The 18,477-nt window shown below is 35.2% G+C and overlaps 1 protein-coding gene across 1 annotated transcript in view; it reads right to left on the bottom strand.

The window, feature by feature from the left end:
• Positions 1-18,477, bottom strand: part of LOC111059708 (hemicentin-1) — a 217,880-nt gene that overhangs the window by 172,400 nt on the left and 27,003 nt on the right. Inside the window, exon 2 of the mRNA XM_039420821.1 lies at positions 6,296-6,385. Within this exon, the coding sequence (XP_039276755.1) occupies positions 6,296-6,383 (88 nt within the window). The 5' untranslated portion in view covers positions 6,384-6,385. The remainder of the gene's footprint in view (positions 1-6,295; positions 6,386-18,477) is intronic.

Consider the following 18,477-nt stretch of genomic DNA (forward strand, 5'->3'; position numbering starts at 1 on the left):
AACAGTAAAAGTGCAACATAGTTGCGAATTTCTTGAACAAGAACATAGAAACATTAAAAAACCGATTAAAATCTTCGGCTTGCACATAAACTATACACTATGAAAAATAGCAAACATGTGAAGTGATCATTCTATATTGTAACTCGATCATTCTAACTTACATTATTGTGGAATATTTGTAGAGAAAAATGTTGTTTGGCTTGATTACTTCATACATCAAACATGAAACAAATACAGCACTACTCACAATAATTGCTACAATTATAAACTTCTATTAATTTGAGATTAAATTAATTAATACCTTGGAAAAATTATTTGAAATAAATGATAATTTGGAACAACTTAAAATCAGGAATTTCGCCCTATTCAAAAGCTTTAAAGTTGGACACATTGACACCACCCATTCAGCGTATTGGTTACGTCACAGAATCTGACCAATCCCGAATTAATATGTAAATTTGGCGAGATAAATTCGAAGAAGAAACCCGAGTGGAATTTAGAAGAAGAAGACTCGAGGCCATTTTGCAAGAATCATCGGTAGGATGTAGACCTAGTCCACATATTTAATTGTTCAAAAGCTTTAATTTCTGTTTAATGTAATTCAATCTTTGTCTTTCTGTTTTAAAAAGTTGTTCCAAAGTTCCTACAACAATTGTGATATTAGATTTTCAATTTCATTTAAATAAACCCCGAAATTATATTAGTGAAGTCTGTTCAACGTTTTTCGCCACGCGGAAGGATCCAGCCGGAACGATATATTCTACGGCCGAATATATTTCGAAAACCAAAAACGGAAACAAAAGTCTACGTAAGTTATTCGAATATATAAAAGGGATCCCCATAAATCTACGAAAATTGCACAGCGTATAGATTCGTCCATTTGAGAAAGTCATGACTATAGTTTTAAGGGTACAAAAGTTATCATAATTGATTTTTATTGTATTAAATAAATTTAAATATACACGCTGTACTTAGCCAAAAGGTCTATTTTCCTTAGGCGAAACCACACCCTGATAATAATTTTAATTATTAATCTATTCCATTTTCTAAATTATAATTCTGTATTAACTTATTTTTGCCTATTTAACTAGTGCAGTTTATGACCCTTTCCAAGGGCTATTATCCATTTTATTTTGTTCAATCAAAGAGTACCGAATTTTTACATAATATTCATAATTTAAAGATTCAGATCCGCTATCAACCAATATTCATTCTATATCGATTAAAAATCATAATTTGTAAAATCTGTTCATTATTTTATTCAATATTTGCTGTAAAAGTATATCTTTCAGAATATATCCATATTACCGTTTCATTAAACTGGTTTACTTCATCACACCTCCAATTCGTTCTCTCTCGACTGACACATATTGATCGTGCAGGACTCATCCTGTTTTGCAATAGTCAGACATTATCGAGTATAGTATCTATTATTAGACTATTATTTCCTCTGGTGGTAATGGTGGTCGATTTTCTTATCAAGTAATAAATCTTTTTATTGGGAATATCCCGCAGAATCAAATAATAAATCGACTCCCACTAGCCTACCACACCGAGGTGAAGTGAATCCTGCATTATCAGCCGATCAACGTCGCAAGGAGAGGTAATAGATCGTATAGACAACGTAAGAATTAAACTCGGTACTCGAAATATTTACTATTTTGGTTCAGCATTTTGCCTTCATACAACTATAGTACTTATCAGAGACCTGGTTCGCATGGATTTGCCATTCTGTCTGTTGTTTCATGCGGTCTAATATCTTTCCCAACCACGGCACAATTATTGGACTCTAAATATATTAGTCATCATTTGGAGAAAAAGTTCACTCCAAAATTACTATCTCTGTCTGATCCTAGTGACAGCATAATTTATACTCAGCAGATTCAAGTTGAACTGCATTTTATTATTAAATTGGATTTAATTCCATCTCACTATAATATATAACCACCTACAGTGTTGGAAATCAGAAATTCAGATCCCTTACTTCGGCTACCTTTGTAGACCGCCAAACCTCTATTGAGCAAATTAATTTTTTCAATCTTTTCCATCCATACACCAGTCATTCTACTTAGATACTCTGAATTAAATGATACCGATAGTCCAGTTAAACAAAGGCTGGTCAACCTAACCTACAACTACATACCGTTAAATCATAACCTCAATTACTGTGACTGTCCAATTATTTTCTTTAATCCAACCATTTTAATTATCAATTCCCTTTTTACTGTACATCCACCCCCCTCCACGGAGCAAAATAGGCTGCAATATTCGCCAACACAAGGTAAGACCTACTATACGAAGAAATCGTACTCATGGTTGAACGATTATAATCTTAGTTTTTTGTCTTATAATTCAAATTATATATTTCCGTGTCCCCCCCCTTGGAGTAAGATTATGACACATGTCCTCCCCATGGCGCGGATCTGTGACACTTGTTTTATCGTTTTTATTTTGTAAAATTATTTATTTATTCTATATGGCACACCTGAGCACATTTTCTTCATTTGTAGCCATCCTATTGGTAGATTTGTTTTTCTGACCAGTGATTGGTCATTAACTGGTCATGTGACCTTTTCTTCCCCAAACCTAGCTTAAGAGAGAGATTAACTGAGCACGCTAATGGAGAGTCGTTTGTAACTCCTATTTGTTATTTTTTGTCGTTTTAAATGTTTCATTGTTAAATTTATGTAAGAGTGCTGAATTCAATTAATGTAGAGTTCCCGTAACGTTAGAATTTAATTCCATTGCCAAGTCTCAGTTAAAAAGGAGTTATCAATTATTAAAATCGCGAGCCAAATAATGAAGCCTAATATGATGCCATGCAGCCTGACGAAAGATGCCAGCCATGCAGTGAACAAATCTTCATGAGTGAGTGCGCGTATATTATGGACTCATACAAATGTGAGTGATTTATAATATTATTTTTATTTCAAAATCTCTTCGACTCAATTTTCCATAGACAAACTGGTATATCGTTTGTACAAATTCTGACGTTACACTGTCCAAACTTGAGTCGGGCAACCCTTGGGTGAAAGCACTACATGCTCATCCTTAATAAATTTATTAACCTGAAAGATTCTTTAAAATTCAAATTATATTGTTTATGGGCTTAAAACTTCATTATCAAATTCATTTATCAATTATTATTGAAAAAACAATATTCTTATATGATTTAATAAATTTAAATAAATGCAACTTGTCATCACATGTTTTTCCTTCTTGACCCTGTGTTCGACCTTGCTTATAGCTTATTTATTTGCTAATATCATATTCATTCCAGAGGTCAATAGTAACCCATCATCGAGTTACTTGATCCTGAGGAAATATAGTACAATTAATACTTTGATTAATTGACAGGAAAATAATCTGGTGTACTCTAGACATTTTTTCCTATTTCGTGTGACAAGGGTACTTCCCTTTACAGGAGTTAACCCTCGGATAAGTGCCGTCACCGACAGGTAACAGGGTATAACCATCACAGTGTGTAGAAGACTTTGTTTTTTCCCGTTTCCCTAGCAACGAATTCGAATATGATGAAACCTATTCGTGTCGAGGGGGCGTTCGGTGCTATGCGGTTGCTATTCGGTACCGAATTCAAACCGAATCATCATTTCACACTTATCGGGATTTGCCGAAAACGAAACGAACCGAAAGTGTGTGAAAGTAGCGTCTCGCCAGCAACGAATTGAAACCTGATGGAATTTATTAGTGTCAAGTGGGCGTTCGGTTCTATGCGGTTTCTATTCGGTACCGAATTCAAACCGAATTACCGTTTCACACTTATCGGAATTTGCCGAAAACGAATCGAAAACGAAACGAACCGAATGAATGTGAAACTAGCCTTACTTTCCTTGCCCTATTACCATAGGTAAGGAAAGTATTGCTTTCCGAAAAAAAATTAAGGTACCCCAATTTCTAAATTTCTATACGTTTCAAGGTCCCCTAAGTCCGAAAAGTGGTTTTGGGTATTGGTCTGTGTGTGTGGTGTGTGTGTGTGTGTGTGTGTGTGTGTGGTGTGTGTGTGTGTGGTGTGTGTGTGTGTGTGTGTGTGTGTGTGTGTTGTGTGTGGTGTGTGTGTGTGTGTGTGTGTGTGTGTGTGTGTGTGTGTGTGTGTGGTTGTGTGTGTGTGTGTGTGTGTGTGGTGTGTGGTGTGTGTGTGTTGTGTGTGTGTGTGGTGTGTGTGTGTGTGTGTGTGTGTGTGTGTGTGTTGTGTGTGTGTGTGTGTTGTGTGTGTGTGGTGTGTGTGTGTGTGTGTGTGGTGTGTGTGTGTGGTGTGTGTGTGTGTGTGTGTGTGTGTGTGTGTGTGTGTGTGTGTGTGTGTGTGTGTGTGTGTGTGTGTGTGTGTGTTGTGTGTGTGTGTGTCTATGCACACGATATCTCATCTCCCAGTTAACGGAATGACCTGAAATTTGGAACGTATGGTCCACACACTATAAAGATCCGACACGAACAATTTCTATCAAATTCAATCCAAGATGGCAGCTAAAATGGCGAAAATGTTGTCGAAAACAGGGTTTTTCGCGATTCTCTCGAAAACGGCTCCAATGATTTTGATCACATTTTACCTAGAAAAGTCATTGATAAGCTTCATCGACTGCCACAAGTCCCATATCTTTGAAAATTCTAGGAGCGCCACCCCATCTATGCAAAGTTTGATTTTAGATTTCCAATTATCAGACTTCAGATACAATTTAAATAAAAAAATCCAAATGGAAAAGATTGAGCATGAAAATCTCTACAATTAATGTTCAGTAACATTTTCACCTAAATTTGAAAATAAGCTCGAAATTCGAGAAAATGTGATTATCCAATTTTATTGCAAACTGTTGGCAACTGTTGATTCTATTGAATGATTCACTATGAAGAGATAGCAGACCTCGTGTGTTTTCAGCGTTATTGCCCTGTCACCAGCTGGTTCAAATCTCTGAATAGTAGACTTGAGATGCGCGGGAACACTAGCGTCAGGTGATCAATTTTCATAACGGCAAGGAAAGGTGTGTGAGTGCGCCACACCAGACGAATTAGCATCGTCGATGGCTGCGAGGGGATGAGGAAGTACTCAGCCGTTACAATTTCCATCGGAATATTTTCGTGCGGTTGACTATATTTCTAATGTTGGATACTTATTCGAACAAAATTAGATCCTTATATGCCATGACTACCTATCTCGTATCAAAACGAATGGAATGTAACGTGTTCGACAGACGAGACAGAGACGATCGTCAAGGTTGGACAGCACTATTCTATGCATGATAGTATTGGAGTGGGCCGACATTTTTTCTCTCCTCATTTTGAAACTGAAAAAGCGCAACATAGTTGCGAATTTCTTGAACAAGAACATAGAAACATTAAAAAACCGATTAAAATCTTCGGCTTAAACATAAACTATACACTTTGAAAAATAGCAAACATGTGAAGTGATCATTCTATATTGTAACTCGATCATTCTAACTTACATTATTGTGGAATATTTGTAGAGAAAAATGTTGTTTGGCTTGATTACTTCATACATCAAACATGAAACAAATACAGCACTACTCACAATAATTGCTACAATTATAAACTTCTATTAATTTGAGATTAAATTAATTAATACCTTGGAAAAATTATTTGAAATAAATAAATTATTGATAACTTGATCTATCAGGAATTACATCGAACCCAATGATTGCTTTGACATGACTATATAATCACAATAGCATACCTCTGTCAATCTGAGCCGTTATTGATTCCTTCTCTCATCAACATGCTAACTGAATTATCGTTCACGAACACATAAAAAAACTCAATTGTCTCACAAATGGAAGCACTCCATACAAAGTAGCTAGACATCCAATCACAGTATAAAAAAGAACTGAACTCACACAATTAAATCATAATGAAGCGACACTCGATGCCATATTCATGCGCTTGTTAATACAAGTGAAAATACACTATACGGTCTCTTGCTAGTGAACTCATACACGGTACCCTTCTTTCCTCTCTCCTTTAACAATAATAAACTGTAGCGTATATTCACGTAAAACATATTATGAGTTTTCCCAGTATATGCGAGGAAAAATATTGAAGTCACATATATGCGTTCTAGTGAAGTGAAATTTTATAAAAGCGAACGAGCCATATACAGTGCAGATGCCTTGTGAGAGACATGATAATATTAAAGCACATCATTACGCATGCAATATTTGAAGGGAATTCTTGCAATTTTCCCGCTTGTAAACGTTCATATTTTCCTCACTATATAGAATTTATCACTGTAGAGAGAGAGAGGGATTTTCCAGGTAGAGCTACTCACCACTGTACGATATGTTGACGCAAAGAGATAGGATGACACCCAGGAGTCGGCACAGTGAAGCAATACACTGATTGCCATCGTTCTCCATCTCTGTAAAATACAAACGTTCTCAGACAAATATTGAAATACATTATAAACAGCTTTCATTGTGCATGATTGGAAAATTATAAATGAGGAAATTGTATGCACTCAACAAAACATAGTTCATTATTAATAACTGAATTATTGTACCGATTACAAAATAAATATTTTCATTGATTAAAAATTCAATTACTCGAGAGTGTTCTGTAATGATCATGATTTCAGACCCTGCGTTTTGTAAGTTGCAAGGAGGAATACAATTATTGATAAATTAATGAACAAGTGTGTAAGAGTAGAAGGAAAAGCATCCTGTTATTGGATGTTGAAAACGTGCTTTATCAAAAGAAAACAAGAACTAATAAATTGTTCCGTCTCGACCCTGTCAATTTCTGATTTTTGCTAAGTACATTCACTAGTCTGTTGGCTAAACTTTTCATTCAAATTATCATATAATATTATCCACCATCAAAGCAAATTCATACTATTGAACATGAGAAGCATTCACCGACACCACACGCACCCACGATAGCAACAAAAGACTACAAATTCTAGTAACTTGGTGAGAGTAATTCACCAATATCGTTAAACTACAAAACTATGAGTTCACTGTGAAAACTGAACATAAAATGAGTTACATACTACACTGGAGGCTACGGGAAAACCTCCAGACCTTCAAAATTCTCCAAGTAGACAATGTAACTAGCAGTTACAGTGGATGGGTCATAATGGAAGTTGATAATTAACTCCACTCCTCAGCTTATTTACACTCTCAATCGTAATTGAAATAGATACAGAAGTTCTCATTAGTTCACTAGTAACTTATTTAGAGAGAGATGTGATCTTTTGTCACTTCGGAATCAATGAGTCGAAAAATTTCTCAGCCTCTATACACTGATTTTCATTCCACTTCGATTAATAGGACCAGGATTCAACAAAATATTTTCCAGATTATGCTCACTCAGATAAATAATAATTATGGATGCCTAATAATAAGATTTGATGCCTACATTAACTTCATAATACATATACTTATGTATATTGTACAGATAGAACTCACTATTTCCCTGAATCGATCCAGAGCTTGCTTTTAAGGCTTAAACAATCAGAGGGTCAACATACTTAGATGGTTTCTCCAAAAATTTCTAGAACCTTATTCTTGAGAAACCTTTTTGGAAAGTTATTTCCTGCAATAATCTTTGTAAACCACGAGAAGATGCTGAGTATACTCGAATTGAAACTTCTAGCACAAAAATATGATTCACAGTATTTTAAAAGAATGCCAAGAAACCATTCGTTTATATCACACGTTTAGAACCTCAACTGATCATGCTCCCAAGATACGAGTCTTAGCTATCAAGAACCGATGATGAATGACTGCAAAAGAGTGTAGTATCTAGCTCTTATATGTCTGGAATTTATTCTCAATCTGAGAAGCAGCAAGTAGTAGTAGTAGTAGTAGTAGTAGTAGTAGTGGTAGTAGTAGATAAATGGTTACTTCTGTGATTGCTGCCAGAAACATATAACCAATTTCAACAATTTTCATTTCCTGTGTCCTCTCAATATCCAATTCTCGATACTTTGAATACATCAATGAGAATCATGTACTGAGTATACTAGACATGATATTCTGTACTATCTTTTCTCTGTCTTTGATACTGGTAAGTTTTTGAGTTACTTTATTGAATCCAGACTTGAAAAAACCAAAGCGACATGTAGAAATCAGTGATTAATTTGAATGTCAACCAGGAGATAGTAACAGTTGAAAGTTTTCTACTTTCTGCAGAATTCGATCTTAACTCATCTCATCTTAGGAAAGCTGTTCTTGAAAGCGCTCCCTCCTAACTTGGTTGCGTACATTTCTTGTCAAGTGATCCACAGTTTTAAGAGACAAGTCTACGCTCTACCTCCAAACTGGGCAAAACTTTCAAGCAGTAATAGGAAGGTTACTAGAAAATATTGAAAACTTTGAGAAACTTGAAAAGAGTGAATATTGAAGACATGGAGACAAGCAATCCAAACATTGACAGAGATTTGGTATGATACAGTTCAGCGTCTAACTTTTGCTTCAGCAGAAATCTTGTAGATTCCAGTACCTGATTAATCTCAAATCGATCATTTAATGATAAAGGATCTCTGGAAAGAAGAGTCAAAACAAATATTGTTGGAGAAGAAATTATAGAGTAATGTGGGAAGTTATCCGGCTGTCTCTTACTCAACTGAACTCCTGATAAGTTGAGATTGAACTGGGTTATTTATGTTTTTCAGAATCTTCAATACGCTATCGAATGTTTCGCCAAATTAATATCAATACTGAAACTGACATCACGTTTTGATTGAATGCTTCTACCATTAACGTTATATCTAGAAAAATATTGTTTCAAAACCCAATCTAATAAAAAGAAATTTCAAGAATTGAGACAAACAAATATGAGACAAGGGAGATTCAACATGGCAAAACGATACATACAAACATTTCCAATGTTCAGCTTCAAGACTTGAGCTACCTAAATAAAAATGTATTATCAAAACGGAAGAAACCAAATGAATCTTCAATAGATAATAAACTTATCCAGTATATAACTATATCTAGTTTGCAATTTCATAATCTATCATGCATCAGGTCCCTTTTTTTGGATGCATTCAGTGGCGTAGCCAGGCGAAAAATTCGGGGGGGATCACAACATTGTAGTAGAAATTATTCAACGTTTGAAGGTGGACCGAGGGGGTGTGGGGGGTATGGAACATTTTGAAAATTTACCTTTAGTTTTGTGCGATTTTACGCTATTTCCACTTGAAAACAAATATTCGATTCAAGATTTTTTGGTGATCAGTAGGCCACTTATTATTTCGAATTTCCATTGAAAATTTCATAGACCTATTGGTTTTTGATTAAATAACAAATAGAATGGTATGGAGTAAAATTTTATTTGTCATTTAATTGCTTATGAAAAAATAGTGATTTCGTAGAAGGCCTACTTATTATTCTAATAACAAGCTAGAATGCTCAAATTATTATTATGGCTTGTAACATATTGTAATTTGGATAGATAAATAAAAATCCCTAGCTGAAATATTTATAGGTCTAAGTGAAGTAATTGGCTAATATCGCCAAAGAGATAACATAAAGATTGGATAATATCAGACGTCCTGGCTAAATTGTACAACAGCCTAAGAGGAATTGAAATAATTTTTTGCTAATATATAATATTATATAAAATATTGAAAATGAGGCTAGGCATAAACATTTAGTGATCGGCGACCTAACGATCGACCGAGCCATACAACGTAGAATCTGACCAAACACCTTGGCAGAAATTTATTGTGGCAAAACGGTATGCAATTGAAGGAACTAAAGGTCTCACGTGGCTAATTATTATGATGTATGAAACAAATAATAAACTATAAAAAATTACTTAGCATGTAGAGAGCATATTTAAAAACCCAATAAAAATAATTAAATGTATTAAGGAATTAGGAGGTTACCGGGCGCATGAATACTGTAATAATTTGCATGCACCAATCAATTAATGGCAATTGATAGGCGGCAATAGTGAGCCGATTCAAAAATATTTGTATATATTTCTACAAATAAATAGAGTTTATGAAAAAATTGTTGTATAGTCTATGTTTGGATATGGCCCGAAGGCAAAGAAATTATTATATATATATAACATAAGTAATAGTTTAATATTTTAGTACGGTCTATTTGAGCCTTGAATGGCGGAGGACTAGAATATTCAAATTTTTATGCAAATTTAGAAATCGGAAATGAGAATTGTAAAATTGATAAACGAGAACCACACTCGCCTGCCAACTGCCACCATGAGAGGTCACTAAAAATTATAGAGCGTAATACCTTGCTATATCTTGTAATAACTTAAAGTTAAATTGAATTACCAAATTTCTTATAAGACTTTGTGATGCTCTTATAAAGCAAAAGTCATTTTAAATAATTTTGTAACCCCTTGGAAGAGACGACTCCGGCTACAATAATCCAGGACCACCAGGAGTTGGATCGACATCAGCAGCTCATAAGAAAATTTCGACACGTGAGTGAAAAATATTGAAATAGTGATAGGGCGCCCTCAGTGCTTAGAAATTAAATAAGAATCAAAGCTAGCTCGTCGAAAGGGTTTTCTTATAAATTAAGAATTTGGTAAAAAATACTTGCGCAAGTAAATGTAGTATTAAAGGTATTTTATTAGGAAAATAACGAATCAATTCATATATTGGAAGATCTATCAATCAAAGAATATAAAATCTAGGCTGTTAATACACATTCATATGGTCATTAATTTCTGCAATATAATTTGCGATAGTCTGTTATAGCTCTGATTCACTAGATGAATTGCTCTTTTATTCCTTCAGGTGCCGAATCTCGCACCCTGAGATAAAATATATATTATTACAAATAAATCTATTAGATACTATAGAATTTAATATATATATTTGGATTATTAGTTGTCAATTTATCAAGTTGATTTTTAGAATTTAGTTTTAATGGAATTGTCCAAGTCGACAGGTATTGGCAAGCTGATATCGCAGCTACATGCAAATAAATGCATATGATCATGAAAATAAAAGCACATGGTAACGTTTCGTGCTGTAGAATTTAGAGAATAGTATTTAGCCTGTGATATTTTATTGATTTCGATTATTGTTCTATTTTATATTATATATTTTTTACCGCTCTATATATTTTTTGCTCTGATTTATTTTTGATTTTTTGCAATATTTGTTAATATATGTATAATATCTTACTTCGCACATATAACTTAAAATGAATAATTGACGAAAGATTTTCATTTACTTTAGAAAATCGATTTTAATGTCAATTATAATATAAATCTCAATAAATCTTAAACTGTACAAATATGAACATTCAATGATTCTCTCATCAGCTCTGCTGTTAGTTGATAAACAACATTAGTAAATTATTAACAAGTCATATGGTTCATATGACTAGAAAGAAGAAGCGTGAATGTAGAGCAACCAGCTTCTTACATATGTATCAAATTGTTTATGGTGTGCGATTTATTTTTTATTCCTCAATACTGTAGGATAAGTACCATATATATATTTTTTAATGAATTATCAGAATTATTGTGGAAGCTCATATCTGGGCCTATAAAGATTTTTATGAGACCGTATCCTATTAAAAACCATGACCTAATTTTTCTAATTGTTGAAATATTTCATGCTCTACCGACTGATGCCAAGCAGGAGGCTAATCGTTATTTAACTATAAAAAATAACGTGACAGGCTTCAATAAAGCACTATTTCAACCAACTTTATAGACTTAGTTTTAACTTGATTAACAATTTTTTTAAATGCACTTGCTTTTTTATTGAGTATTCAAACTTGCATTGTTTTTTTGGGAGGGGGGGATAAAGCTTTTATCGAATATTAGAGGGATGTATCCCTCCTGGCCACGGTAGAAACTACGCCCGTTCATCATAACTGTGAAATTTTCGGGGGTTCTCTCTTGAAGTAGCTCCTGGAGCTTTGTTCAAGGATATGCATGAAACTGAATAAACTATAATCAACTAGAGCAATATAATCTATACTGAATTTCTTTATAATAATAGATGGTCGAAAGTTATCTAACTTTAAAGTGCTATCTGTAGTTTCTCTATCCCGTGATATCTAGTCCCTAAGCACTAGACCACTCGTCACTGTCTATAAGAAAATAGCTCATTATTATTATCATTGTTATGCTATTGCAGTGCTATTCTCTCATTCCTTCATATTTCTCGACTTACAAAGTACAATATAACAAAAATATGGTATTGGGTGCTGATTTTTGTGGCTGGGTCAGCCACAAAAATATTGAGGTTCCATTTGGGGGGGGGGAGTACATCCCCATATCCCCCACCCTGGATACGCCACTGGATGCATTTTGTCATCAGTGCTCATGAATGAGAATTCAAATCTGATTTAGAATTTCGAAGTTAGTTTCACGTTTTAAAGCTTCATTCTCATGAGAGAACTCAAATCACCAATCTGAACAACTACAATTACTGGAATTCAAGAGTTTAGATTCGCCCTATGACAATGTCACAGCGTTATGATTCCAGCCATGTTATGTTTACATACCAATTATTACAGTTAGATGTTGTATTGGTACACAACGCGATGGCTCTTCTCCACCAGCAACACTGACGTACAAATAACAAGATGCAATGCATTCTACGAAACACCGCAACTGCAATCAGACTAGTGCACCATGGAGAGGCATCAGAGCGTTGACACTGCATGTTGCATGCCACACATGTCGACGAGCATGCTGCCAGTAGCAGGGCTGCCGCGATGGAGAGATAATATTAGCATAGCGTTAGGAGCGGTGTGACAACGTTGAAGAAGCCCTCTGGGATGATTTACTGTATCATCTATTGTATTAGCTAACTCTGTTCGAGGCGAAATCAAATTTATAGAGCGGAAGTTTAGTGGTGTGGGGTGGGGGGATAAGCTGTTGCCGGCAAATCAAGTAAATTGCATTTTGTTACGGAAATATTGCCATAACCTTGATGCAATGGCTCTTGAATAATCGAGATTCAATGTTGTGTTGTCATGTTCTACAGTTCACATGAATGTACCATAATCAACAATCAACAGTGACAGTGAACTGAGAAAATGTGAGGCATACTCAACTGAATACAGTTACGGTACTAGAAATCAAGTTAAATTATTATTTTTGCTTCCTGAATAATTTTGTCTAGGAGCTTCACCATTTCTAGTTGACTGTATATATAATTTGATAATATTTATTTTTTATGGTCTATATTTACTGTTTGAAAGGAAATACAGCTTCATTGTTCATATGGTTCAAACCATGATTAATCACTAAGGTATCTTAGTGAATACTAAAGTCAATTTCGATGAGAGTTGAATTGAGTTACATAAATTGTTCCTTCACTTCAAAATGTTCATTCCTGAGCTTTTGTAACTGAGACTAAAGCTCAATACTCCCGATATTTAATTCTATACAATCAACAGTAAAGTTGATTCTTTCAAGCTCTAAAGAACTATATGCTTGTGGAGGCAAGCTGAGATAAATGATTGTTAACATAGCAGAAGACTGATTGATACAAACGTGAATGAATCGAACACCAATTAGAGGAATAATATCATCACATTTCGTCATTCTTTGTTAACAGCAGCAGTGCTATTATTCATAAAATAAAACTTCAATCACCTTCAGAGAAAACATGATTTTAAAGATTCCTTAACTGATTAACAGGATTCGTAGAATTTGCTCCGTATAGAAACAACACAAGTTTCTGTATTTCATGTATTCCATAATTTCATGTATTCTTCTCCCATGCTTTCTTTCCTTCTTAACTTTTCCATCATCTTAATTCTTACTTTATCATCTTTGTTTGAATTCTTGTCGTGATCTTCAAATAGTTTCGATACCAAGTAGTCTGTAACTGTATGTAACATCTAACTAAATGTAACATCTTATCAAAGTAACTGTTGAACTGACCATTAGTTTTCAGCATTTACCCTCTGAATGCGGCGAAATGGTTTAGACTATGCTATACGAGAAGAGGATATCACAATTTAAGCCTGTTTGGTGCATCAGTGGCTACTGGACGGAATCCTGGGTATCTACAGTAATCTCCGCCTACACATTCGGCTAGGATCAAGGCAATGAAACCGTGGTCAGCACTTAGCAGTTTAGATCTCACAAACACATCATAATTCCAAAGATTTATGCTATCAGTATTTATTATCATCATCATCATCTTTTGATATGAATCCTACTAGTTCATTGTTAACTCTTCAAATTCCATTCTTGCTCTTCCTTCTCAGCTACATTATCCACCTTTTCATTTCCCATTATTTCCTATCCTTCTTCTTTTAATTTTGTTCCTCAGTACCTTATTCTCATATACATTATCTTATATTCTCTAATCCTACTTTTCCAAATTATTCTATCTGTATTCCATCACCAGTATACTGCATTCTGTATACTTTTTTGGAGGCACCTTTTGATTCTCCTCTTGAGATCCACCCACACACATTCTTCTCTGAATTTGTTTTTTCAGCACTCACCCGTCATCTACAGCGTTCTCTAGCATTATCTTTCTCATTCTTACTTTCTCACTTGGTCATCTTTTTTGTCTCACCTTTCATTATCTCCTCATTCAGCTTCTCATTCTCCTTGCTGCTCTCCAATCTATATATTCCCATTTTCGTTCTTACTCTTCTACATTTTTGTACCTTCTTCTTATTCTTCTCCTACTTCTCTTTCTTCTCCTTCTTTTTTGTATTGATCCTTTTCTTCCTCATCTTCCTCTACTTGTATATCTCCCACTACTACTTCTCCGGTCATCCCCACTCGGTTTAACGGTTTATTCTTCAACGCCATTCTCTTCCTTCTTCCTCTCTTCCTTTCCTTATTCATCCCCTCAGCTCCAACCCATCTTCTCATTCAGCATCATTCTATTGAATTATTCCATTTCTCTCATTCATCTTCTCATTCAACACTATTTCATTTCTTTCATTCATCATCATCTCCATTGATGCTTCCCACACGTCCATTCACTGGCAGCTGAGAATGTACACGTGCTTCTCCAATTTCTCAACCAAGTGCTTCAACTTCCCTCACCGAAATTACAGCAACAAGGAAACTCTGCATAGCTGCACATCACTTATAATATGATGTCTATATTTGATCAATGCATACGCCTCCACTAACAGGACTTAATCATCGTGGTTGATTATTTGAACTTTGGCAGAAACTTTGCGTGTGTGGTGCGCATGTTTGTGCGTCTTACGCTCGCGTGCGCGGCTTTGATTGCAGCAAAGCACCAACTTTGCGCGGCGCGCTTTCAGACTGGACTTCATGCTTTACGAACTTTGCAAGCGCCAGCCATGAATAATTTAGCGTATTCAACACAATGTTTGTTCAGCTCTCGAATCCAAATATTATGCTTCCCAACCACCCTTCCACCAAACCCCCTCTCAACCAATCATCAACACTGCATCTCTCTCATTTCTCATTCCCTCTCACTCTATGTCTCTCTTCCTCACTCTCTCTTTCTTTTCCCTAATGTTTTTCAAATAATACAACTTTGTCCTTATTAAAAGAGAAATGAAAAATCGCCCAATCTACAAACACCATTTTACTCAAGCTTTCTCATATTTTTCTACATCATCAACTTCCTTCTTTATCAGGCTCTCTCTCCAATCCTTCCTTATCTGTCACTCTCTTGAATTATGTTTGAGATTTCCTCAATCTTCCATCCTTCTTCTGTCTTCGAATCTGTTCACATTCTCACTATACCGCATTCTCTCTGTCTCCCACCTCATATTTGTTGTCCGTTCACATTCTTACTCCACCCCTAATTAATCAAAATGTTTTAAAATGCTTCTCTCTCTCTCCCTCTCTCTCTGAATCTGAATCTCTCTCTCGCTCCTACTCACACTCACAATGCAAACAGAGGTCAACCAGTCAGATGTACAATGCGCCACATTTATCCCAGGGGTGGTTCTATATGACTTTATCAATATTATAGTACCTATAGCTATATTATCAATGATGAAGCTTGAATCAAAGTTAAGAGCTATTGAGATCTCCATTGCAAATGCATATAGGGGAAAGCTGGAAGCTGTGAGTGTGGATGTATTTGCTTGAAACTTTTGTGATTTAATTGCATGAAATTCATGGAAATTCTTGAATACGAATGTTTGTGTCCAGCTGTTTAATTTAGGGTTTCTGAATATAATTACGATTTTGTAGTTGTGAGAATTATTGAGAAAGCACTACTCTTTCTCACAGAATACAGGAATATGACTGATTGACCATAATTGTTGTTTCATAAAATGAATATCGAGTGACATGGCTGGCTGAGGTCTGGTGTCAGATTTTTCAAGTCGCATCTGATCAATTTCAGGGTCTCTGACATGATTTAAAGAGTGTTTTCCAAATGTTGGGACTGACATCATAAAGTGTCCGGGTTAACACGGGAGTGTCCTGAAAAAATATATCTCACCAGGCACAGATACGAACACGGGACCTTCGGTTCAAAAAGGAAGCGTCCAAACTATACACTACAGCCATTCTAGTGAACTGGTGTGTTAGCTTAATAAATGTACAGCATGAAATAGTTGTCGGCAAAGTTTTTATTACATCTCAAAATTAATAAAACTGTGGAAAATCCTTCAGTAAAATGTCAATAATACCGCCATTATGTACTTCTAGATATATTTATTATGATCAGTCTGTATCACCAATGTATTTTTATTTCTGAATTAACACTACTTTAATTAATTGATGAGTACACAATGCCTGCTGTGAGGAAGACTGTGAAAATGATTGGTGTAAGATTAATATTTCAAGTAAGAAAATCTACTTTGGTGAATGAACCAGAATTATTATTATAAATATTTTGTGTTATTAAATGAAAAAGACTAAGAAATTATCAAAAAACCACAGATTTATTGATGCTTAGAAAGACCGGTTTCGGTTATTACACCATTGTCAATCTCCTATAAACTAAACTCCTAAATACAAGAGCAGCAGAATTTATACTAGTAGGCGAGTACTGCTATTAGTCAAAGGCATGAACGCCTGCCATTGGCCCAGCTAGACAGTCTCCTCCCACTCAACGGAGTCACAAAATGGCGGCTCAAGCAACAGACTCACCATGATAACAAAATTCAATTTCAGTACAAAATAAGAACCAAGAAAACAAGTGAAAGATAATAAAACAAATATGTAAATGGAAAACTATTGACCGATGTATGCTTACAATGTTATGATGAAACTAAATTCATGGTGTTGTATTGGTTGAAATGAATCTGGTAATTTAAACTGTACTGGGAATTTTCCTTAATTACTCTTGTTATTTCTAAAGCCTCTAGAATATTCAAAGATCTGCCTTTGTTATTAACATGCAGAAACTCAGCATTCTCCTCTACTGTGAACTTGTGATTATTTGTTATCAAATGTTCTGCAAAGTTAGATTCCCCATTTTGTTTATTCCAATCTCTGATGTGTTCTTTAATTCTACTTTTGAAGCTTCTACCTGTTTGACCCACATGCCAAGCATTACAATCACCACGTTCAAGTTTGTACATCCCACTTTTATCCCAAATATCAATTCTGTCTTTACTCTAGCTGAATAGACTATTCAAAATCGGTTTGGTCTTGAAAGCAACATGAAATCCATTCCTCTTCAATTCCCTGCCTATCTTATCAGATACAAGGCCTAGATATGGGATTGTTATCCAAGTCTTCTCCTCACAGTTTCAGCCCACAAAGCTAGACTTGTTTGAAATTTGCTGTTAATTTTACTCAATAATCTATCCACCACACTTTCTTCAAACACATTTGTTACAGTTATCTGTTAAATTTTATTGATCTCAATATCAAAATCATGATGGCTCATAGGTATTAGTGCTCTATAGACTATGTTATTGAAAGCATGTTTGTGAGAAATAAATAACGAGCAAAGCTCGGTGCCCCGATATTATGAATAATTACTACAATATAAACTTCTCAACTACACAAAAAGGATTGTTTGTTAGTCTCAGCAATTATATTTATTACCAATTGTTGAGTACGTTCTCAGCCAAGCACAATTTGTTTCTCTTGCAATCAGCTACTAAGATTTCTCTTATTTGTTAGTGTTATGGTTAATAGATAATCAAAGCGTGTTCGACGAAAGACGTTCTTTAGAGTTCTTAAGCTGCGTACACATATTCGCGCTTCCAACCAGCACCGAGCACGCTCCTCCCTCGTACCGCCCTCGTACCACCATCGTACCACAGTCGCACCGCCCACGCACCCATCATAAACGTTACGGAAGATGTTAGATCTTCTCGCGTTCCCCGGTCGAACCACTTTGCTCCCCGGTCGATCATCAATCGCTCTGCTGGAGTGACGTTCGGTCTTGGAGCAGAACGAAAGTCTGTACGCACCTTTAGAATAATGATTTATTTATCATTCATAAATATGCGTAATACGGCAAGCAAACAATCACAACAATTAACATGATCACAGTTCCTAACAGAATGAAAGTTATTCCATCAAATTAAGACATAAAATTGAACTTCACATTTCTGCTCCTTGATACGATAGATTTATCCG

Source organism: Nilaparvata lugens, chromosome 2 (genome assembly GCF_014356525.2).
Source record: "Nilaparvata lugens isolate BPH chromosome 2, ASM1435652v1, whole genome shotgun sequence".
NCBI lineage: Eukaryota > Metazoa > Arthropoda > Insecta > Hemiptera > Delphacidae > Nilaparvata > Nilaparvata lugens.